The sequence below is a fragment of the Salvia hispanica genome, chromosome 3, assembly GCF_023119035.1.
Source record: "Salvia hispanica cultivar TCC Black 2014 chromosome 3, UniMelb_Shisp_WGS_1.0, whole genome shotgun sequence".
Classification (NCBI taxonomy): Eukaryota; Viridiplantae; Streptophyta; class Magnoliopsida; order Lamiales; family Lamiaceae; genus Salvia; species Salvia hispanica.
In genome coordinates, this window is record NC_062967.1 from 46,065,867 (window position 1) to 46,090,856 (window position 24,990).

Genomic DNA, 24,990 nt, shown 5'->3' on the forward strand with positions numbered 1-24,990 from the left:
TCGATATTCAAAGCTTTCAAAGTTCAATACATGTTAACCTACACACGTTTCAAATCATGCAATATAAATGTCTTAAATACAAGTGGTATATAATTATACTGACTATTAAGAATAATTAATTTCCTTTTCTATAAAAAATACTACTCCTATGAATTTTCAGTAGAAGTATAATTATTCCGCCTAACTTATATTGACATAAGCGGATTTAGAAAAGGAATATTGCAAGTTGAATGTTTACAAAAAGAAAAAGAAATAAATGAGCAACGATCATGCATGAACAGAAATATAGTGGAGGAGGAGGATACTTCTTTTTCCTTTCTTATGCAAGATAATTAATAATGTAATTAAAGATTATTGAAACTTATGGTTAATAGGTTTCAAGTGATCCGCACCTTGTATGTTAAACCTAACTTTCACCCATATAATTCATATTGCCCAACTCTAAATTGAAAATAGCATCCTACATTTAAAATTTTGAAAATAATTTAGTCCCTTTTCCATTAATATCTTTCTGAAAAACTCCACGTTTACTCGAGAAATTTGAAAATCATTTTATCCATTTTTATTGCTCATCAAAATTATCTAACATGCATAACAACTGCAATTTTATTTTGTTTATAAAAGTTAATAAGATTATTTGTTGTAATTCAGTCTTTCCATTAATCCGATTGTTTCTTTATAAGCACGGTGAGTTAAATTTTTTAATGAACGAGTGATCACATCAATTGACGGTAAACAAATTTGCTATTTATCTCGTTCTTTTTAACTATTAAATTATCAAGATGTGAAGATAAACATCTGAAATGTGTATTGCAAATGAAGTGATAAAATGGGAATGATTGTGTATTGGAAAGAGGTGCGATGTTATTCGAGTAGAGGATGGGTCGCATCAATAATTATAAAGGCACCCAATATTCTATAGACATAACATAAGCTTCAATAAAAGTATGAATTCAGTTTCTCTTACTAGGATGGATCCACAATTCCACATCTATCTTTATCTATATATTAGTAGAATTTATATTGTGCCTGCCTCCTCTCTCTATCACACACACACACACACACACATTTAAATACACATGTAGAGATCACCACGGTTCAAGAACCGCCGGTTCCCGGTTCGGAACTGTCGGTTCAGGTTCGAAAAAATGCCGAACCTAAACCGGCCCGCCTAGGTTCCGGCGATTCCGGTTCTTGAACCGGTTCGGACACGGTTCAACACCGGTTCAAGACTGGCGGTTTCCAGACGGTTCCGGGCTGGTTCCGGTTTGGACCGCCGGTTCAAGTTTGTTTTTTTTTTGTTTTTTTTTAAATTTATTCATTTATAGTATTTATTACAAATTCCTTGTAGTTGTAGTCTTTACTATCGAATAAATAAATAAAATGAGAATGACAATTGACAAATAGAGTAAAAGTCGACATTGGAGTTGGACAATTGGAATTTTATTGATACAATTATACAAATTTGAACGATATGTCGATATTACAAATACAAATGTTGAAAATTGAAATTACAAAAGAGTCAAAAGACTTAATACATAACATAATACATGCTTGTTAGCTTGTATAACAATTTAAATAAAAAAACTTGAAGTAAAAAACAATAAATTATAAATGTAAATAGATAGTATATATATACTCTTAGTCGGCGAATGAGATGTTTCTAGATAACTAAATTGAGGATACCTTTAGCAATTCAACCTTAATTGTTGAGTTTAATTTAACCATCAACAATCATGGCAATTGTCAAAAGTCTCCCGGATTTAGTCTTATAGAGAAGTCTTCTTCACCGATTAGAGTATATACAAATACAATTATATAATTGTATTTGTATATTTTAAAGTTGAAACAATTGAAAAAAAAAAAGAAAAAAAGCCTGCCGGAACCGGCAAACCGCCGGTTACGGTTCTTCATTTCTTGAGAACCTGAACCGGCCCGTTGGAACCGCCGAACCTTATCCGGTTCCGAACCGTCACCGCGGTTCCGGTTCACGGTTCCGAACCGCCGGTGACGGTTCCGGACCGGTTCGGTTTGGTGACCTCTATACACATGGAGAGAGAGAGAGTAATGGGATCACATGAACAATATGCACTAGCTTACCCTACCATAGAATAGCCCCACCATTCTACTGTAGCTTCTAATCGATATCTCTGATATACACACAGACACACTTGTTATAGACTTAGTATTACACATGGATCTCATTCACCTATTTCATTATCTATGTTTGTTTAAACTGGTGGCGTGGGAAAAGCATCTACTAGTATTTCATTCAGTCAACACTTTGAACAATGCTAGAGGGGAAAAGATCATATACAACATGGGGTATAAAATAGAAAGAATGTAAGGACTTGGATGTTTTGAGATGATGATGAACCTTGAGTGACTAAATATTTGGTTAAATTAATAAAATTTGAGCATGAATAAACAAATCCATACTGCTGTGCTGTCTGTGAGCAGAGAGATCAGTGCAATTTGCATCGGCAACTCGTAGCTTACCAAGAGATTCGCAGATATAAACGCTCAAATCCAAAACAGGATGAACACAAACATCTGACTAACCAAAATTTCTTTCGATTAAAAAGCAATAAAAGGCACATTTCAACTTGTAGAGGTCTGCCCGTTCTTCGGTGCATCTATCTTTGCAGACTTGAAATGTCGAACAACTATTCGTAGTACCCCACTGAGAGTCAACGAGAAACAACCATACAACACAAGAGACTGCCAGAAAAGTTTGGAGATTATGAACAGGCAACCGAATGAAGAGAGAGGGAGAGTAGTAATAAAAGCATACCTGCTGAAACCTCACATGATATCATTCATCTATCAACAAATGCAACTGTTCCCTGAAACTTGATATCTTACAAGCTTCAACAGCCATCACTAAACCCATCGGCCGATAGTTCTTCAGCTGCATCTTTTTGAGAATTCAAATCAGCAAGAAGATGAATGCATTTGCACTTTATGAGATAATATAAATCAATATAATCATGGATATGAAAGCAGATCACTGATGCATCAGAAAATACACACGTATTAGAACCTGAAGCAATAGAAAAAAATAGTGCCCACCTCAGGGTACTTGAAATTTTAGAATAATGGTTATATGTAATTTTTTAAAGGGCAAATTGTCAAATAAATCAAGAAAAGGGCTAAATTTTGCTATGTCCCATACTTTTCAAAAATAGAATGTAAATCACAAAGTTTGTAAATGTTATGGCCTTGTTAGGAATGCTAACTCCTTCATTATGGTGATACATGTTTATGTGGTGGCTGGCTTGTTTAAAACTGGTTGCTACATCATTGTGTATTTCATCAGAAAGGAGACGGATGGGTTAATTGCAAAACTTGCAAACTTTATGATATAATTTAGTTTTTTAAAAGAGTAGGACAGACCAGAATTTGACCATCTTTCATGATTTATTTGCCAATTAGCCCCTTTTAAAATATATAGCAGTCTTTGGTGTGACCCTGTTTAGCAATAAGGTAACTGAAATATAATGAACGATAAGGTTATATAATATTACCGCAATACAGAACCACATGATGCACAGAATGACGTATAACAAAAAAATGTGGTTTGAAATATAGGAATACATGCACAGGAGAAGGGTTGAAAACAAGGAATACAAGGCTGCCTTATATTTTAAAGATAACAACTTAAGATTGAATGGAAGAACTTGCCTCATTAGCAGTAACCTGCTGTGCATGTAGGCGAAAACTGAATGACCATGAGCTAAGCTGCAGAAGCATTTTATAGAAGTCAGGTTTGCACACTGATAAGAGAGTAGTAGCACTGAAAACATTCCAGAAGGTACCTCAAAGAAAATTTCATCTTCAGGTCTGTTGAAAATCACACTTTCTTCTCCATTTTTCAGAGTCCCTCTGTTCTGATCTGCATTTTTGTGCTGCATGCATGCATACAAACTATGAGAAAATTGCAAATTTACACAGATATTTAGTGATTTACAAATATTAGCAATCCAGGGAGAGAAAGATCAACAACGTACCTTGTAAATTTTGCTAATTATTAGATAAAATTTGAAGCGGAAGGAACTCCGGAGCTCTTTGGTAGGCTACAAAAATAAAATATAGTAAGAGAAAACTTGAGATAATGATATAAGAAAATTATCACCACAAACTAGACAGATCAATATTTAAAAGCTAGGAAAGGAAAAGGTAAGCATCTCAAGCATCACCAGAGATAATTCACAAGTACTTCTTGATGAGATCTAATATTATCAGAATTATAACTATAATATGAGTATCACCAAGTCCTTCTAGAGCTCAATTCCAAACCTCCATTTTCTCCTACCAGCCGGCTCCCTTGTTTAGCCTTACCCCAAGGGATTGTTGTGTAACAAGCGTAAAAAAATTAAAATTGAACTAAGTTGTTATGATTAAGTTCAACCACATGGCGTATAATTTATGAACTCCAACGATTTGAAAGTTTATGTGATTTTTATCAAATACATTTCAAGACTACAAAAATTCAAGAAACTTGTGTTCTACCAAGAGCTCAAGGAGTAGGTTCGGAATTAATATAACTGTCTATAATAATAATATTGTCACTTACCTCATCTTCTGTAGCCCACCCAACTTCATCAAAGAGACCATCATAAAGTGGAGGCAAAAGCTGAGGTGGGAGATTTACAACACGCTGTGATACTAAAAGACCAACATGTTGAGCATGCTCTCCAACTAAAGACTTGAGTTTTCCCAACACATCCGTATCCTGGCACACTTTAAGCAAGAAATCCTTGAGTTCAAGCACACATTTGTTATCCTGATAGAAACATAAATTAGCATATGTCAGAACTCAACTTCAAGATTCTCAATGGTTTCCGGAAGAGGGATATGCATATTGTGCTCATGTAATATGGTCATCATAGAAACCCTATAATCAGCAAAGAGAGATATAATTACAATAATTGTTTGGAAATTAATTATGAGTGAAGGAGGGCAACCATAAAGACACAAAAAAGAAAGCAGCTGTTTGCCTTATATCTCTCTAAACTGAGAGCAGAAACAACAGAATATACTCCATCATCTTCGTCGTTCTCAATCTTGACTACAGTGCCAACAGTCGGTTGACCCAATATTAAGTCGACAAATCCACTCAGATCCCACTGTAAGTTATCAAGGTAAGTCTGCAAGAGGACCTTCACCCCATGGAAATCACTAGGCTTTGGATCAAAGAAAACAAAATCTGCTTGAACATCCCCCTTAGCAAACAAATAAATTGATTGATTAGAATATTTTAACAGGAAACACATTCATACTAATGTGGCTAACAAGTAACAACAATCAAATGAAACCGGTGAGATGGTGGTAATCAAACCAACCTCAAATTCCTCATCATCAGAAGAGTCAGACTGCTGGATTTTATCTTTCATATTGTCTTTGAATCCATTAACTATAGATAAGCAAACAACATTAGAAAACAATGCAATAACAACTTTGAAGCAAAAAGGAAGCAGAAAAGCCAACAAATAACATACGGGAAGAGGTTGCTAAATCTTTATTTTGTCGCTCGGGTTTCTCAACCCCTCTTGTGGCCATCCGACTCCGAGTAGCCATGGCTTTCGACCGACCAAATGGGGAAAAGGTAACTAGCCGACGTCTCAAAGAGTGGTTATGCTTTTTTGGTTTCCGTGGCATTCTGTAAAGTTAAAAAACCCATATTGGCATCATGAATTGGAGAAAATTAGTGAAGAACACCTATATCTATACTAACTACAAAAACAGAGTTACCAGAAAAATCACATAAATGTCATTTTCCCGCCAAGAGCTACTGTTAATTGATTTTCCAATACACTACCAAGAGCTACTACTACTTATTCTCCAAAATACACTTTTACACTTTGCTCTGAAAAAAGTAAAAAACAGTTTGACATTAAATTTCACTACCTCACATATATTATGATTCTAATTATTAGATCCACAAATTCCAATTCACGAAGAAACAGGCAAGCAAGGTCACGAAGAATATGGAAAAATTGACCTGGTGGACAGAGAAAACTAATTCTTATGTTTCTGAGGAGAAGACAGCGAGCACACGACCACGGCGGCGTCGACTTGCTGTATGGTCGGCGGAGGGTACCGAAGAAAGGGGGCTGAGGCGTCGCGTGTTTCACTGCAAAATTTGATGAGTGAAGAAGTGTCGAGGGAAAGGGAATTAAAACTAGTACTTCTATTTGCTTCAATTAGCCCAAATTTTGTTATTGGGCCTTTAGACCATGAGTTAGATAAATGGCCCAGATTGGTTTAATTATTGAATAATTCATTATCACTTAATCTACAGTATATACTATATAGTACTGTACTCCATTATGTGTATTACTCTAATTTACTGTTATTTGGTGATGAGTTCGACTGTTATGGAACCGTTTAATTTTTTACTCATTTTCAACTTTGACAAAAGGGGTGTAATAAATACTAGTACTACATTTTAAATTTATCGATTTTTTAATTATTTTATTTTGCTATTTAGTTTTTTAAAGGATTTTTTAATGGGTAACAAAAAAATATATGGCTTTTGAATTATAAAATATTTAAATAATGAGCTGTTAACCTGATACAAACAATATTATTAAACTTGTTTAAAATTTTAACAATTTTTGCAATTTATTTATTCAAAAAATTGAATATATTATAATTATATGTATATATATCGTTATTTTTTTGGAATTTGATATATTGAGTGAATATTTGGTATGTAAAATTTGTAGATCTATTTCAAAATATTTTATTTCTTATATGGGTTAATATATTACTATTAATGCGTGATCTATAATATTGTCAAGTATTCACTTGAACTGCCCAATTGTTTTATTTTAATTTGGGTGACAATAAATCAAGTAAACTATTTAATGGTTAATCCTAATTTGCGTCGGCAATTATCAACTTTTTAAATTTTAATGTCTCTAATTTATGTTTTATCTTAAAAAACTTATGACTTTACGAAAAGTTTGATTTATTTCATATTGGACATAATTCAGTGGGGTACTGTTGAGATATCAAGCTGAATTATTGGGGGTGGGGGGTTTCAGAGTTGAATAAAGATTAATTTAAGTGGAACATAAATCATGTAATAGTATTATTGTACTGTCATTGTCCACCGATACAAGGTCAATTTTGATTGGAGGCGGATTTTAAGAAATGTAATATTAGAAAATGAGTGAAAATTGTAGTGGAAGATGAGTCCTACTTTTTATGTAGGAGCATTAGTTTTATATTGAAATATAAATGAAATAAAGTTAGTGGAATTTGAGATCTATTTTTAAAAATAAAAAAATTAAAAAAAAATATTTATTGATGGGTGGATAAAAATGACAATATGGTACACTTATTGAATAAGGTAGTAATATTTTTCAGAAAAATGATGAAAGTAAATGATAATAGTATAAAATAGGATTAACAAATTTTTTAAATGAGAGCAATCAATTTGTCATGCTCATTTAATACGGCCGGCATATTTGAAAATATCTTTAAAATAAATTGGAAAGTCTATGGACTAAAAGTTTTAATTTATTTAAGCTAATTCTATTTGTTCTTATCTCATTTCTTCCATTTTACTTATTTCAGTGTTCAAGGCAAATGTGGTAATTTCTACTTATTCTTATTTCTCTCATTTTTAACATTTTAGCTATTTAAATTTTAAGGGCAAATGTGATAATTTCTATTTACTCTAGTTTCGCTCTCTTTTCTCATTGCTCGTTTATTTTATTTTTTTTATCATTAAATAAAATGTATTTCACAAAAACAATATTTACATGAACACAACTTGGGCATACCCAAGTAAGAATGAAATCCGAACAGGCTCGGAGTTTCAAAGCTAGATACCTAGTGGGCGAACAAGCCCAAGATCCAATCTACAATGTAACAACCATGGTGCTATCTATATGTGAGAACGGGCCTCGTTAAAACCTTTCGAGACCAAAAACCCTTAACGGGAAAAAAGATCCCGAAAGGAAAAAGAGTACCCAAGAAAGTACCATGGGGATCCAGCTAAAATGCCCTAAAGGGCGGCTATAGTCACGGCCAAGGCTGGAGTCGCAGTCATCCACGATCGGGTACATGGTGCGTAACTTGATCATGTGGAAATTTAGCATAGAGTATGCTGTAGAAAGCCGTCTTGATCTGGAACAAGATCCGCGCGCTATCAAATCTCTTGTCATCCATAATAGCAGCATTTCTAGCGAGCCATATGTAGTATACGGTAGCCAGTAAACGCAATCTTCCCCGCCACATGCACTATTCGAGAAGGGCGCCTGTCTCGCACAAGCCATTTGATTGCACTCTTAATTGTTGTGGGACGTCTGCGCATGCCAATCCAGTCGCGAATGTTATCCCACACCTTCCAGGTTTCTCGGCACTTGAAAAACAAGTGGTACACGTTCTCGTCTTCCCTGGAGCAGAGGCCACACAAAGCATCAATTTCCTCCCACGTAATACGGTCTCGGGTAGTAAGTCTTCCTCTAAAGGCCATCCAACAGATGAAGGACTATTTGGGAGGGATGATATCTTTCCAAATGTACTTCGCCCAGAATTTCCTGTCCTCCCTAGGCCAAAACCACTCGTATGCTGCCTTAGTGTCCGATGTGCTGCTCCATTGATTTAAAAGAGTTGTTATCTCTTGTCTCGACTCTCTAGTCAGCATAGAGTCTCGGATGGAGAAGACATGTTTAATGAGCGGGGAATCTTCCTTTGTTCGTGGTTGACACTCCCAGAATCCATGCCATTGATAATTTCCGTGTGGATCCATTTGATCCACAGGGAGTCAGCTTTCGCGTGGATGTTCCATAAAATCTTTGCATGTAGAGTCGTGTTCCACGTGTTAAGGTCCCGCACTCCTAGCCCGCCCCCATCCTTAGGCAAACATATATCCTTCCACGCTACTTAAGCACTTTTCGAGCCCCACAAGAACTGTCTTGCGATGGTGATGATACGGGAGGTGACATTGTCCGGGATCGGGAACGCCTGTAGCCAATATGCCTCCACCCCCTGCAAGCAAGATTTAATTAGTTCCAATCTACCCGCATAAGTCAAAGACTTACCATTCCATTTCTTGACAGTAGAGACATCTTGTCCATGAGAATGGAGTAATCCGCAGTCTTAAGCATTCTCGATGCTAACGGAATTCCAAGGTATTTGACAAGTTACTTCGCCACGGGAAAGCCAAAGATGTTGATGACATGATCTCTGGTGGAATTCGACATCATTCCAGCCAAGAAAATGTTGGATTTGTCCTGATTGACTTCTAAGCCTGAACATGCCGAGAATTCCCCGAGTGAATCAGCTAGCACCTGCATAGAATAATTGTCTCCTCTCCCAAAGAGCATTAGATCATCTGCAAAGGCTAGGTGAGTGATGCGAAGAGTAGCACACCGAGGGTGGAAGTTAAAACCTCTCCCTTGAGTGCGAAAAGATAGAAGGCGAGAGAGGTATTCCATGCATAAGATAAAAATAGATGGAGACATAGGATCACCTTGCCGTAGCCCCCTTTCACCTTGGAAGAAGCCATGTGTGCTTCCATTAATCATAATAGAGTAGGTCGGGGAGGTAACGCACTCCATTACTCTTTCCACGAAAATGGGGTGAAAGTTATGCCCGAGGAGGACGTCTTCAAGGAAGTCCCGACAGATTGTGTCATAGGCCTTTCTCAAGTCAATTTTCACCGTGCATCTTGGAACAGTTCTGGCTCGATCATATCTCCGCATGAGTTCTGTGGCAAGATGGATGTTGTCCATGATGTTGCGTCCTGGTACAAAAGCAGGTTGAGCCTGATTCACAAGCTTAGGCAAAAGGCTTTCCATTCTTCTAGAAAGAATTTTAGTGATGATCTTATAGAAGACATTACAGCAGGCTATAGGGCGATAGTCACTTACCTGAGGGTTGCTTACCTTCTTAGGAATGAGGGCTATAGCAGTTGTAATGAAGCTCTTGAGTAGGTGGCCAGATTCAAAGAACTCCAATACTGCCGCTGTCAAATCGGTGTCGAGGGTGTCTCAATTCCTTTTGAAGAAGGCAGAAGAATACTCATCCGGACCCGGGGCCTTATCATCTTTGATTGCAAATAAGGCATCCCTTATTTCCTTAATTGTAATCGGAGCAATGAGATTATTTGATTCTTCCCCGTCTAGGACATAGCCATGCTGAATAACCTCTGGTAAGAGAGGGGTCGCCGGCTTGGGGACACCAAAGAGACCTTTGTAGAAGCGTACAAAGCTATCAGCTATCTCATCTTGATCGTCCATTATGAAACCATCTGACCTGCAGAGAAAGGATATAGTATTTCTTGTGTTATTGGTGCATACCATAGCATGAAAGAAGGTTGTGTTCCTATCACTTAGGAGTCTGTGCTTGAGGCCAGCCTTTTGACTGAAAAAATTCTTTTCAGAGGTGACAAGGAATTCCGCTTGGCGTTTGAGAGCTTTGATTTAGTCTTGGAGAACCTGGTTGGATGTGTCTTGATCTGCCTTGATTTGAAGCTCCTCGAGCTACTTTGTGGCTTCCTTAGCTCTGGTCGAGATATCACTGAATTCTCTAAAATTGAAGGCCTTGAGAACTTGCTTAAAGGCCTTATTCCGTTGAAATAGAATGAACTGCTTTGATCCGACAACATGGGACGTCCAGTTCTCTTTCATCGTGCTCTCGAAGTCAGCGTGATCCATCCAGTAGTAGAAAAACTTGAAAGGTTTCAGGGAGGCTCGGATGTCACCAAAGATTTTTGTAACCACCGGGGAGTGATCCGTTTGGAATCCCGAGGGCAAGAACGTGGTGTTCGCGATGTAGCCCGCATCCAACCACTCCTGGTTCACCATGGCTCGGTCTATTTTACTAAACACATGCCCATTGGTCCATGTAAACACGCATCCTGTGGACGCCACATCTTGGAGGCCCAAAATTGCGCAAGCTTGGATAGGGCCGTCCATTTCTATGTTCTCCGGCTTCCTAATCCTGTGGCGTTCGTCCACATGCATGACTGCATTGAAATCTCCACTCACTAAATAAGAGGTGCCCTACAAACCAAAATCAACTATCGAGTCCCAAAGGGGTTGTCGAGTTTTCGGTGAGGGCAGACCATAGACAAGAGAAAAAAAGAAAGGAGTTCCTAGAGCGAACACACCTGATTCGAGCATGAATAGCTTGTTGCTCTTTAGTAACAACATCTAGAACCTTCGTTTGAGGATTCCAGAGAAGAAGCATTCTGCACGTGCCATTTCTATCGGCAAGAACAAAACTAAAATTCCAAGAAGGAAAATACCTGGCCATGAAGAATTCCAAGTTTGGCTGTTGCATCTTAGTCTCCACAAGGCCCATGACATCTACCCGGTTTCTTTTGATCTGCTCCACTACAACTGGCTGACGTTCAGTCGGCTGCATTCCCCGAACATTCCAGGTTGTTACGATCATTGGGGTGGAGGGACGAAATCGGACTCACCCAGAGGGCGGTTGTTACAGGAAAGCGATCGCTTGTTCTTGCCAATCTTTTTCCAAACCGAGGACCCCACAACCAGGTCTTTCTTCGGGCCACGGCTCTTCGATCGATGTCGGACACTAAGAGGGTTGGGATCATCATTGTGCACATGGTCCCGTGTCTCATTGACCCCGGTCGTAGATACATCTGCTGCCTTTTCTAGATCCGCAGCAAGGTTTGTGGCCAGAACCTCATCACCCTGTATAGAGCTAGCGGGTGCTTGAGGTGTCCGCCCATGGAGCTCACCCGACTTGCCTTTCTTTTTCCTTGATCCAGCCGCCATGGCATCTCCAAGGAGTGGGAACTCAAGGGGATCAATTCTGCTGATCGTATCTGCTCTCAACAGTACATTCATTTCAGAAGAGTAGTCACCGTGAGTCATGATGTGGTTGATTTCATTCAGACCTTCACACTCTGAATCCTCAACATACTCTAGGTACTCATTAGGTGGTGCTGGGCCCTTATCTTTTTTCAAGGCCGCTTGTTCCGAAAGCTGCAACTCCAATGGTGTCTCATGCCTCATGGACCTCGTTTTCAGTCATCATAGTGTCATTTTATTTTTCAGGTTCGACGTCCTAAATGGCTTGAAACCTATTCTCCATCAGTGGGTCTTTGCTCATTGAGGTTTCAGCTCCTTGGTAGCCATTGGATTTGTTCTTTCCCGAGGGTTTCCACGTCATTTGGCCCGTCACCGTGTTATTTTGGATAGGTCTTCTATTTGCCGAGCCTCGAATAGTTGTGTCTTTCCCACGGCTTGGATCCCGGCTCTTGCCAGTTGTTCGAGGCCTAGACGGCTCTTTTTTCTTGTTTGCCATGCGGATTCTTTCCCTCTCTTCCGGGCCTAGGCAGCCAAGTGTTATATGGCCGAACACATGGCAAGTATGACAGATTTTGGGCAGGTGCTCAAAGAGGATGCGTTGTTGGATCGTAGACCCGTCCGGAAGGATGGTGTCGATGTTATCTCGGGGGTCTTTTTGCATGTCAAGAATGACCTGAACTCGTGGTCCGTCCAGGGATTGACGTTGAATGTGTTGGGGTTTGTATACTAAAAGATGCTTCGAGCGTACATGCCTTTGTACAGTCAGCTTGTGCATGTATACGAGAAACACCACGTCCACTTGTTTACCTATTTATGAGAATAAATTATATAATATAATGGTTTATTATTGAAATATAATAAACAAGTCTAAGGCTTTTTACTAAGAAGGTCAAGTAGGGAAATTCGATGAATCTCCTCATGAGTTTTCCAGTAGGGGACTTGGCCAGATCTAGTAAGAAGAAAAACGTATTCACAACCTAGATAGGCTTTGACTACCTATTGGTACGGTTGCGGTGTTTGTGATAATTCTCTCTTACCTAAGAAGAGATTAGTAACACCGGTGTGGTAAAGCACTGAAAGGATCTAATCCGAAATGTATTCTTTATTGCTATCTACTGAAAGAATATATTTCAGAAAGTTTAGTATTTTCTAGTCTATGATATTAATATCAATATTGTTTATTCAATCAAATGCCACTTTGACTTATCAATACGTGAGAGTTTGCACGTAACTCAAGTTCATGATATCTTGGGTGGTAGTAATTGAATAACATGAAGATATTGGAATATTATTTCATAGAATTCGCGTGCCCAGTGTGGTATGATTAAATCCCTAAGGGGTGATCCCCAAGAGGTGTTTGAAAAAGGAATTTATTATTCAGAAAACTGCGCAGTTGGAATTTATTCTACGAATAATAAATAAAGTTTCAAACTAGAAAAATTCTTTGGAGAATTAATTTAATTCTAGTCACATAGCAGACAAAAGAATTAAATTGACGGATCAAGATAATCTTAAACGCGGGAAATATTATAAAATAAAATGGACTCAAATTATTTGTAATTTGGTGATTTAAGTGGGAGTGCAATATTATTCTTTAGTGGAACAAAATAATATTCCATTGATAATATATTAAATCATGGGTCTTTTGATTTAATTAGTTAATTATCTAATGGGTGAGCCCAACACTTAAGTTATTCCATGGATCCCCATCCTAGCCCAACAAGTCCATTATAAATAGTGATGAGATGTGGAAACCCTAGTACACCATTATTCACAACACTCCTCCCCTAAACCCTAGTAGCCGTCGCCGGCTCTCTCTCTCTCTCTCTCTCCTTGCCTCGGTTTTCGTGCCTTGGCACGTGGGAGAATTAGGGTTTTGTTTTGTTCTTGTTCTATCCTAATTCATAGGATTAGATCAAGACAATATCGAGTTTGTGATTGGGTTTCCCTAGATCTCTTCAAAACTATTGTTGATTATTCAAGATCCGCCCACACGGATGGATGATCAAGGACAAGGGAATAGGTTGGAAGATTCACGGTCGATAAACCAAGGATCTCCGGGTGGTGCAGCTAGCAACGTCAATCCAATGATGGATTATGAGGTAACAATCGAATCTACATCGAATATGCATGATTATGTGTTTATTTGATGTTATATCTATAGATCTATGTTTATTGCATGAAATTGGAGTCGAATGCATAATCACCTAAATAGATCCGTTAAGGACCTGTTTGTTTTCCGCGTCTTCCGTTGCGGTAGTCCCAACAAAATGGTAGTTTGGTCAACTGCCACCGGTATGCCCACTGATGTAGCAATTTTTTCCACCACGGTTTTAGTCCATAGTGTGAGAGGTTGGTCCGTAATTCGAATCCAGACAGGAACTTGCAGCTTCACATTATCTTGGAGATTGAAGCTAGCTGGGGTGGGTTCAAGTATGAGTGGAACTCTGAACACTGCGTAAGGCCCCTTATTCCGAACCTTTTCTAGGTCAGAGTAAGATTTGAAGCCAAACAAGATCCACCATTTACTGTGATAAGCGACGTTTGTTGGCATGCCCCATCTCTGCACTAGGTTGCAGACCGCAGCTTTCCCTGGGAACCTTCTTGCAAATTTTTCACACAAAGAGGGACCCCATCCATCCCTGATAGGGAGGATGTAGTCCTGAGTTAGTGAAATACTGGAGGTTTCAGTAGATATACCTTCCACTGGAATTAGCGTGCGTGCAGCAAGGCTTGAGTCCGGCGTTGTAGATTGAGTTGCTGCTAGCCACACACTGTTACTCTTTATATGAAATTGGAAGTCTACTTCACTCATCAATTCCTCCTCAGTCTTGCTCCGATTGACCCCATTATCCATGGATTGAAGGGAGATCTTGAAGTGCTCAACTAGGGATTTGAGATTATATTGCGCACCACCCACTTTGCAAAGTTGAGCGAAGTACTTATATTTCCTCATTAGCTCGAGTGAGTCCATAATCAAGAGTGTGTACCAATAATCCAAGCGCAAACCTGGTAAGAACTAGATCCAAGAAACGAGACAACTAGCCTATATCCAATCTTTGATCTCTCAAAGATGAAGGTAGTTGAATAAACAAGAGTAACGCTAACACAGAAACAAAAACACAAAAGAAAGCGAAAAGGATAGCGAATACCAGGTATTCCGTTCGCGTAACCCTAGATAATCGGCCTCTCACAATTTGGGGAGAAAGGCTCACCTTGATTCCTCACCAAAGTTGCATGGGATGGGTGGAGGATCGTCGAGGCAGTTCGTCTGGAAGCGGGTGTAAGAGACCGCAAAAAAGACCTTCCCTCTCCAATCGAGAAAGATAGGAGGGGAGGCTGCTGGCTTCGCTGAGATTCGCCAAACGTCCGGAATGCAGATCACCGAGGGGACACGCCCGCTGGAGAACAGCTCGCTACAGAGTGGGGGCTAGAACAGAACGACGGCGGCGGCGGAACCCTAAGAGAGAGGCGGCGGCGCCAGAGAAAACCCTAACCCTAGCAAAGGATGGAAAACGAAAGAGGGAGTCTAGAGAGAATCGGCAGAAGCTCCTAGAGAGAAAAACTCAACCCTTAATTAAAACTAAAGTATGGGTAAACAATATTTATAGTGGCACAGGCCTACCCCGAAGGGCCCCTTACTCCAGAAACCCTAATCGGTACAGGCCCACTAAGGAAGCCCGTGTCGTAGGATTTTTTTGGGAGCCATGTTTCCACTCTTGCACCCGAAGCACGAAGGACACGGCGCGAGGTCGAGAATGACACCGAAGGACACGAGGTCCTAAGGGATTGGATGCACACCCGAAGGCACGAAGGACACGACACGAGGACGAGATAGACACCGAAGGGCACGAGGCCATAAGGGATTAGACACCGAAGGGCACGGAGGCCCTAAGGGATTGGACGCCGAAGGGCACGAGGCCCGACGAGAAGCACATGCGCGAAGCATGATTCCGGGCCGAGGCCCGTTAGACTTTTTTTAAGGCGCGTATTGCTTCAAATTTCATATATAATGTTAGAAGATAGAAATATACTTGTGTAATTCAAATTTGATAAGAATAAAACTAAAGTTTCATACACAGTACTATATTTTTATTTATTTAAAACTAAAGTATATGTTTAAAAACTGATAAAAAAAAATTATACAATTAAGTTTATATATTCTCCAACGGTTAATAAAAAATGAAGAAATAATTTTATTATTTTAACATGGATAAGTATTAAATTAAACATAAAATATTGTTTCACTACTTAAAAATAAATTGACATTTTAGTAGAGTAGTATCAACCACAAATATGCATCATCCGTTCACTATTCACCAAATTTACAGTTCATTCTTTATTGTAAACTTAATTTTTTTGTCGGTGTTCATTTAAAAAATATTGTTATTTACTCATTATTGTTTTTATATGGATATTGTTATTATTATGAATTAATAACGCGTCCTTCGTGGAATGAAATTATTTGTTCCAATAGTAACACAAAACGTATTGGTAACATCTCAATTAATTAATGGGAGGAGTTAAACGAGTATATTGGGATAACTTAGATCCTTAATTTTAAGCCCTTATTGTTATAATTGTATGGAATAAATGAGTGAATGGAATGATATTTTATATTTACAATTCATTTCTTTGTTATGCTTAACATAATAAAATGAAATATTTCTGGAATAGTTTTCTACTCCTATTAAATAGTACTCCTATACTGTATTCTACATTTGTTATTTTTATTAAATAGACTTAAATTACATTAAGGCATTTCATTTATTAAAAATAATGTAAAAAAGATCCATGTTTCGCTAACTTCGATTTTCTTTTACATTGATTAACATTCGTGTAGAATTGAAGTGAGATGCTTAATAGAGTATATCGTTATTCTCAATCGGTATTTTGGCTGTTTTGAGGGGTGGGGCAAAATAATTACGCTGAAGAAAAAAAAGATGTGAGCAGTATTTGACATGATTATAGATTTATAGATAGACACATCCATTATCCTCAAACCACAATCTTCACCCGTACTGTGTTAATAATTTAATATTTTAAATTTCATCCTATATTTTTTACGTATACAAGGTGCAAACATATATACTACTAGTAGTATTACACAAGAATGGAGGTCGTATTTTACATCTCCCAAATTTTAAATACTACTAGTACCTACCAAAAAACTCGTATTTTACGAGGAAATAATCCAAGCCTTACAAGTTACAGAATATGCAAAATTTAAACGTGCATAATAAGTAGTACTACTGTACTTTAAGATTGGTGATTCATTGAAACGATAAATGCATTGATTTGCCTTGATTCATTAAAACGATAAATGCATTGATTTGTCATTGACATTGAGGGCCCAATTTAAAAGCTAAGAATGTAAATTTAAATGTAATTTAACCATTACAGATAGTATTATTTTTTTATTTTTATGTTATTCACACCCCTATAAGAGGAGTAATAAGGAAATTCATATAAAATTCTACTATCAATTTAAGGGAAAGATCATATAGAGAGTTATTAAAAATATTCATTGTAATATAAAGTTATTTTGTCATTTCGTATATTTTTCATGTTTTATGTAGCTACAAAAAATGCATATTTTTTGAACATAAATATGCCAATTATTCAAAGTATGAATACTGTTGAACACCAAGTGTACGATAATTGTCTTATTTACTCTCAAGGCTAATTACAATGCATTTTTTATGTTATTTTCTTGAGTATAGAATTTTAGGTTGTATGATATGGATTCATCCAATTCATAGCATTATTTATCAATCAACGCATGTATACTAAATCATAAATCATAATTTTAGCCGATCATCAAAAACCTTGAACAAATGGAATGGAAGCACAAAATATACAACACAAACGAGATGCGACAATGACCAAAGGAAACAAGAACTCATGCCAGAGCAGATGTGTTTTGGCACTTTGTATCCTCATAATTTGAGTCATCATCGGCATCTCCTTTGGCAAAAGGGAGGCGATAAGGAGGGCGGCTACAATGTGAGCAAATGTCAACGATGATATAGTTGAAAAGAGCAAGAATTTGGTTAAAAGTTATGAGATATTATTACCAGAAAAAATCGACTAATTATTGCTTCTTTAAGTTCGTGCACTACTTTCCAAATTAAACATGTTACTAATTAACACTATTTATGTACTACAAATACATCATAATATCTCATCCATGAAAAATAGTTTCATTTTGTCATTTTGAGATATCCATGAAATATAGTTTAATTTATAAAAATAGAAATTTTATATCTTATACTCTACTCATTTTTTCTCCGTGGGGTACGTTAAAATGAAAAAACCTCTTAAAGTGACACTGTGACACCACGCTAGACTGCAATATTTTAAACGCTAAACTACAATAGTATAAACGCTCCACTGCAATCTATAGATTGCAGATTGCAGTCTAGCATATTGGATATTGCAGACGGGGAAAAATTGCAGTCTAGCGTATTGGATATTGCAGTCCGCAAAAATTTACCCTTGAGCAATTTTTATGATTGCCACATGACAGCTGATTATTCGTCCACATGTACAAATGATTGGCTAGGAATGGTAGTATGATGTTACTTTAAGAGGTGGTGACATTTTAACACAAACCTTTTCTCCCCTTTCTTGTACTTTATTTATTTTTTTCTCTATCTTTCTTATTTTATCTACTTTTTCTTATATATCTTCCTTTATCAATCTTTTTATTAAAATAATGTCATCCACAATTAAGACTATTTTTACAGAGAGGGAGTAAAACCCAAAATCTCACTATTTTTATAGAGAGGGAGTAAAACCCAAAATCTCACTACTCATTAAAGCCGGGGATTCAATAACCCGTAATATATTCCAAAATTCATAAGCTTAGGAATAGAAAAAAAAAGGAAATTTCGATTAGGAAGGAATCGGGTATGAAATCCAGCAAATTAAATACACGTACTAGTACTGGAATTTTCATACTCATACTACTAAATTCCAAATCACTAGAATTGCGCATGCATATCCAGCAGTGGCAAAATCGTAATTTGGGCGAGTAGAGGGCCCATTTCCGTTTCAAACCCAACCACTATTATTTACTCGCTCGCACGCTCAGACCGTCTATTCTCCGATCCGCTCTCCCTCTGATTTCCCTCGTTTCGATCGACATTCTTTCTCACTCTACCCCTCTACCAATGGAAGAAGATAAATCATTCTCCTCGATCCCGGACTCAATCAGCCACTCCGACGACACCAACCACGGCTGGCAGAAGGTCACCGCCAAGAAACAGCGCAAAAACCAGAACAAGAAAGCCGTCGCCGATTCCTCAAAGCTGCCTAACGGATCTGCAATCGCGCCGGACAAGAACAGCGTTTTCAAGGGCTTGGAGAAGCACGCGGAGGAGCGCCGCCGGAAATTGGAGGCGCAGCGCGCCGCCGCGGTTTACGACGACGACGACATTGGCACGGCGGCGCGATCGAGGAATAACCGCGGCCGGGATGAGGACGACGACGATCTCAGCAGCGATGCTGATGTTAAGAGTAATGCGGTGGAGGTCACCAAGAAGGAGAAGCAGAAGAAGGTTAAGAAGCCTAAAGTTACTGTGTCGGAGGCTGCAGCTAAGATCGATGCCGATGACCTCGTCGCCTTTCTTTCTAGTGTTTCGGTAATTTTCTGCTCTTATTGGATCTGAATTTGTTTTCTGCTTTATTGGATTTTAAAAGTATTGACTTTATTTTATTTTTGTTTGTGATAGGAATCGTATGAAGGGCAGCAGGATATTCAGTTGATGAGGTTTGCGGATTACTTTGGGCGTGCATTTTCTGCGGTGAGCGCGTCGCAGTTCCCCTGGCTTAAGTTGTTCAGGGAATCTCCGGTGGCTAAGATTGCCGATGTGAGTTGATCAGGTTTTTATGCAGTATAATATGTTTCTCGATCAGTTATGCTTGAAATTCGGAACCTTGAGGCAGTCAGATGGTTCAAACAAAGATAATAGCATATTGCATGTAGGGATAAGTATGTATTCCGTTCCAATTCATTGACATATCTTAATGGATCATGAAAGCAAATGCATTTATTCACTTATAGATTGATAATTTGAAGTTTGGGATCCACCCTGAGCCCTCTTGTTGTGACTAGTATGTTAGATGGTATCGTACTGGACAAAATTTAATTTCCAAACCTATCATGGTCTTTTCTTGCTCTGGTTCAGAGCTGTGATTAAGAACTTTCATTTGCTTCTGATGACAAAAGGGGTCTTGTATGCTGTGTTCTGATGTTTGAACTTTCAGTGCTACCATTTTGTCTTGGTTGATCTGGAAAAACTGAAACTTTGTAACCACAGATGTACTCTTTTGTATGTTGAATTTGTTATGAATCTAATGCATGGATTAGTTTCTATTTCTATTATCACTACTTTTTAATGGATGTGTTGAGGATATAACGGATTACAGGAGCCTTCTAATTTTACACTAACCAATTTTCTGCAAGCAGGTCCCTGTTTCTTATATATCCGAAGCTGTTTACAAGGCATCAGTTGACTGGATCAATCAACGTTCTTTTGAGGCTTTAGGAACCTTTGTACTCTGGTCATTAGATAGCATTCTGGCAGATATGGCTGCTCAACAATCTGGGACTAAAGTTTCGAAGAAAGGAGTGAATGCAGCATCTTCAAAGTCTCAAGTAAGTTTACACATCTTTTTGACTGCTAACACAACCATGAACCATCAAGAACCAACTGATCGGGAGCGTATCCCTGTTATCCTGCATTAAGTATCTAATTTGCTTGGCACAGTTTCTTCTTTTGTTACATGGTTTGCCATTCTTAGTACATTGTAAATTATTGATTTTTTTTAACCTTTTGTGCATTTATGCATGCATGCTTGATTATCAGTTTGTGATGTTGACCACATATAGAGAAGTTGTAGATATTCATGCTCCAGAACCCACTGGACTCAGCTATTGAAGCAGTTGAGTCTAAGATTGGATGTTCAGTTTACGTAGCTTATTTTATCTGTTATTGAACACATGGATTGTCCCCCCTAGTTACAAAGTACAATGTGCCACATTTCTAACTGTGAGGGTGGAGCTTCAAATGAGTTTGTGCATTAGCTGTCAGTTGCATCTAGTATCTTATGTTACCCATTGAATTTGATTGAGATTAGAGAGCCTTTCAGAAAGTGATGTTTAATTACTACTACTATTATTTTTATTCAATAGTTATGGATCCTGATGAGGGTAAGGATGTGCATATCAGTGATATCACTACCATTTGTATCTTTTCCTAGTTCATCTTCTAAAAGAAAATTTTGAATTTCACTTTCAAAAAATTATTTATTTGCATTGTATTTTCAGGATGAATGTACTGGTAGTTGTATCATTTTGCATCTTGTCATCTTACCTGTGCAAGTTATCTATCAATCCAGCAGTTTTTCACTTATTATACTGGGCTATTCTGCATATTTCAGGTTGCTATATTTTTGGTTCTAGCAATGGTATTACGCCGTAAACCTGATGTGCTGATTAACCTGTTGCCAAAGTTGAGCGAAAACTCGAAATATCAAGGGCAAGATAAGCTTCCAGTTGTAATATGGATGATAGTGCAGGTGAGTTGTTATATACTTACCCATTTAAAAAATGATGTGGTCTCTGTCTCCTGTGATTCTGTATTTCATGCTGAAATGACCCTTTTGTGTAGGCAAGCCAAGTAGATGTAGCTGTAGGATTGTATCTATGGTCACGTCAGATTTTACCAATACTTGGAGGGAAATCTGGATCTAATCCACATACTAGGGATTTGGTTTTGCAGTTAGTAGAAAGGTATGAATCTTGAATCCTCTCTAAACACTTAAAGCTACTGTTTCTCTACTCTGCACTGTATTTTTCAAGTGACCACATCCACATATCTGTATATCAGAATTCTAGCCGCACCTAAAGCTCGTAGCATATTAGTAAACAATGCTGTTAGAAAGGGTGAGCGCCTGATTCCACCTGCGGCACTTGACCTGTTGCTACGCGTAACATTTCCTGCACCTTCTGCCCGAGTTAAGGTAATAAGAGTTTCTCAAGATACTCTTTCCATAAGAAATTAGTTGTTGGGTTGTGTTATCTTATTGACGTGCTTTTTGATAATTTCTGTCGTTCTGTGTAATAGGCCACTGAAAGATTTGAGGCAATCTACCCACTTTTGAAAGATGTTGCTCTTGCTGGTTCACCTGGAAGCAAAGCAATGAAGCAAGTGTCACTGCAGATACAAACTTTAATTGTGAAAACAGCTGGAGAAGGTATAACTACTTTTTGTGTACTTTATTGAGAGGTAGCTAAGAATCTATGAAAAGAGGATTTGACGAAATAATGCTTTGTAGGGATCCCTGCACTATCTGCGGAAACAAGTAGCATCTTTATATGGTGTTTGAGGCAGAATCCTGATTGTTTCAAGCAATGGGTAAGACTTAATTTTCTCTATGGACTGAATCTCGAAACTTACTAATGTGATTGTATATCTGTTAACTGTCTATGGTTGTTTAGCTACACAACTGAACAAGAAAAAGGCCTACATCTTTTCCCCACATGCAAGAAAGTATAGTTTATAGGAAATAGTTCTTCTTCATTTCCTATCAGTTTTAATAATTGAGACATGCTAATCTTTAATTTTCTACATGATGACCTGTAATAAGCTTCTTTAATTGAGACATAAATTGACAAGAGCTGTCATGTTCTCCACTTCTCTTGTGGCTGATTCTCTGATTTTACGTCCACCACTTTATGTGTTTTCCTCACTTTGGGTTGAGATCCAAGTCACTGATTCTACATTTGATTTACTCAGGAGACGATTTATGCTAATAACATAGAGGCTAGTGTTGCTGCCTTGAAAAAACTTGCTGAGAATTGGAAGAATTTTTCATCAAAACAGTCTTCTCTTCAAGTCAGGGAAACTCTGAAGAGTTTCATGCATAAGGTTTGTCATACATTTATCTTGCACTATGCTATTTTGAGTTGCTATGTGTGAGTCTTCTCAAGTGTGCTTGGTATTGGAATTTCTCGGACTTGATTCTAGATGTATATTGCATGCGTCCTTGACTGTGCATCTAGCTTATTTTTTCTATTGCTTCAATTTGCAGAATGAGAAAGCCTTGAATGGTGGAGCTGATGCTACTCGCCAAGCTCTATTCAAGGAGGCTGATAAATACTGTAAGACAATATCAGGAAAGCTCTCCAGTGGTCCTGGCTGCGTGAAAGCAGTGTTCTTTACTCTCGCGGTGTTTGCTGTTGGTGCCGCAGTTGTGTTCCCGAACGTTGATGAATGGGACTTCAACAAGTTGCTTGCTGAGGCCCAGAAATCGTTCTGATCAAAGTTTTGAATATAGATTTTCCGGATCTCCAAGGCAAAAACTAATTCGAGGTGTGAACGAAATAAAGTGACGAAAGAGAGAGATAGGTGTTTGTGCAATAGCAAGCCTGATGATGAGCTTTACTAAAAGTATAATATTCGGCATGTAAAAGAAGGAAGTTTGATGGATCATATGGAACTAATTTTTCTTTTTTTTCCTGCTTAGAGTTAGAGATAGTCCTTGATGTAATCAGAACTAATCTCGGCAGTTTGCTTCATGAGCACACAGAAATCGATACTTTTTTCTTTTTCTCCCTTTTTTGAGATTTTATTCATGAATTTCTTGATGAATGCCTATATCCTTCTTGCTTGTTTGCTCAGTGTTTGAGCTGTGGAAACTCTTCTTGAATTTGTTATGCTACAAAATTGTTTTTATGGTTTAACTTTTGAATTTTTTTGGAAGAAGGATGTGTTGGCATTTAGACAAAAATGCATGTGAGCAAAACTGTGCAGGGAAGGCGGTGTTGCAGAGCCTTCTGAACATGAAGGTAGCAACTCATCTTCTGATTTTGTTCTCTTGTAGTACTCCTAGTTAAACGTAATAAGCTGGGTGGGCCGATCTATTTAAGAATGAAATTGTTAGTATCATTTTGTTTATGATTATTCATGTTAATTGTGAGTATGATGACAGGTGGGAGTTGGAATCCCCAAAAGTGTAACAGAAGTATAAAAGAAATGAAAAGGCGATACTACAGTTGTTAAAGTAATTCAATAACCTGACTACGGAAAATTCTATCCTTATTTAATGTGAAGTAATGCAATCTAAATACTAATCCAAGTCTCCACAGTGTACTTTCTTTTGCGGAGTATAAGTGCAATTTTTTTCATTTTAGAATATTTTACTCTAAATGATAGCAGTGTATTGTTATTTTTAAAAAAATTATTCTCTTTATCTTTTTCTCATCTCTTACTTTATTTCTTTTTCACATAATTTACAAAACAACATAAAATTATGTCCCAAAATAGAAATATTCCACTTAAAATATGAATGACAGTAGAGAAAGTATTTTATTGTTCATGTCTTAATGGTAAGCATGTGTTTATATATACACATTTAAAGTATACTAGTAGTATTTAATTATTTTTATAAAATTTGAAAATAGATACATATTGTAATAAGTATTCAAATTGAGGGAGTATTTCAAGGAAAAATACACCAATACCTGAATTCCTTCTATGATATTTTGGTTCCTTAGATCATTACAATTTACAAATACCTACGTTACATATGTGTTTGGAGTTTGGACACTATTAAATCACCCAAACACTACTCCTATATACTAACACACAAAAGTAACAAATTATAATTATTAATGATTCTTATTTCTTTTTAAAGTAGTGTCAAAAGACAATGAGAATTGGATTCTATATTTTTAATTCTTATTCTCGTCACTTGTTTATGTGACATAATAAATTCAACGATCTCTCTTTTGCCTGAGTTCACTGGCCACAATTGTCAATATGATTGGTATACAAAATATATATTCACATTCTATTGGATTTGGATGTCTCTCAAAATAGCCTAACAAATAGTTGTTGGACCGATAATTTCCCTGATTGGCTCATGAAGATTATAACGTGTGATTGTTCTCCATGTATTTTCATTCAAAATAATAAAAATTAACGTTAAGTAAGATGAACTAAAGCGACCTCTAAAGTTGTACTAGTATTATTGAATTTAGTAGCCATTAATCCAAAGACTGAGGCATTATATCTGGTTACTACCTCCGTCCCCCAAAATTTGCTACACTTTGACCCGACACGGATTTTAAGAAATGTAATGGAAAGTGAGTTGAAAAAGTTGGTGGGACGTGGGTCTT

General features: G+C 37.5%; 2 protein-coding genes across 3 annotated transcripts; one reads left to right on the top strand and one right to left on the bottom strand.

The window, feature by feature from the left end:
* Positions 1 to 2,383: 2,383 nt before the first annotated feature.
* LOC125216774 (protein BCCIP homolog) lies at positions 2,384 to 6,154 on the bottom strand. 2 transcript variants are annotated; one of them, XM_048118539.1, is made up of 10 exons: positions 6,005 to 6,154; positions 5,502 to 5,662; positions 5,346 to 5,416; positions 5,001 to 5,225; positions 4,577 to 4,786; positions 4,011 to 4,076; positions 3,819 to 3,908; positions 3,685 to 3,741; positions 2,795 to 2,911; positions 2,384 to 2,721 (listed from the first exon to the last, which is right to left on the bottom strand). In XM_048118539.1, exons 2-9 carry the CDS (start codon positions 5,659 to 5,661, stop codon positions 2,816 to 2,818), a joined length of 975 nt encoding a protein of 324 aa, XP_047974496.1. In that variant the 5' UTR covers position 5,662; positions 6,005 to 6,154; the 3' UTR covers positions 2,384 to 2,721; positions 2,795 to 2,815. The 2 variants fall into 2 exon arrangements, with proteins under 2 accessions (XP_047974496.1, XP_047974495.1); XM_048118538.1 differs by having other exon boundaries at positions 2,795 to 2,917.
* A 12,735-nt stretch (positions 6,155 to 18,889) lies between these two features.
* Positions 18,890 to 23,425, top strand: LOC125214585. Its single transcript, XM_048115673.1, has 10 exons — positions 18,890 to 19,447; positions 19,538 to 19,675; positions 20,275 to 20,463; positions 21,249 to 21,386; positions 21,479 to 21,600; positions 21,698 to 21,830; positions 21,935 to 22,064; positions 22,146 to 22,225; positions 22,607 to 22,738; positions 22,902 to 23,425. The coding sequence occupies exons 1-10, from the start codon at positions 18,977 to 18,979 to the stop codon at positions 23,127 to 23,129; spliced, it is 1,761 nt and encodes a 586-aa protein (XP_047971630.1). The 5' UTR covers positions 18,890 to 18,976; the 3' UTR covers positions 23,130 to 23,425.
* The last annotated feature ends 1,565 nt before the right edge of the window (positions 23,426 to 24,990 follow it).

Coding starts and splice junctions, on each gene's coding strand:
- LOC125214585 (XM_048115673.1), top strand. CDS start 18,977: ATGGAAGAAGATAAATCATTCTCCTCGATCCCGGACTCAATCAGCCAC. Junction 21,831..21,934: donor CACCTTCTGCCCGAGTTAAG/GTAATAAGAGTT, acceptor TCTGTGTAATAG/GCCACTGAAAGATTTGAGGC. Junction 22,226..22,606: donor CTGATTGTTTCAAGCAATGG/GTAAGACTTAAT, acceptor TGATTTACTCAG/GAGACGATTTATGCTAATAA.
- LOC125216774 (XM_048118538.1), bottom strand. CDS start 5,661: ATGCCACGGAAACCAAAAAAGCATAACCACTCTTTGAGACGTCGGCTA. Junction 4,077..4,576: donor GGTGGGCTACAGAAGATGAG/GTAAGTGACAAT, acceptor TTATTTTTGTAG/CCTACCAAAGAGCTCCGGAG. Junction 2,918..3,684: donor AGCAGGTTACTGCTAATGAG/GCAAGTTCTTCC, acceptor ATTCTCAAAAAG/ATGCAGCTGAAGAACTATCG.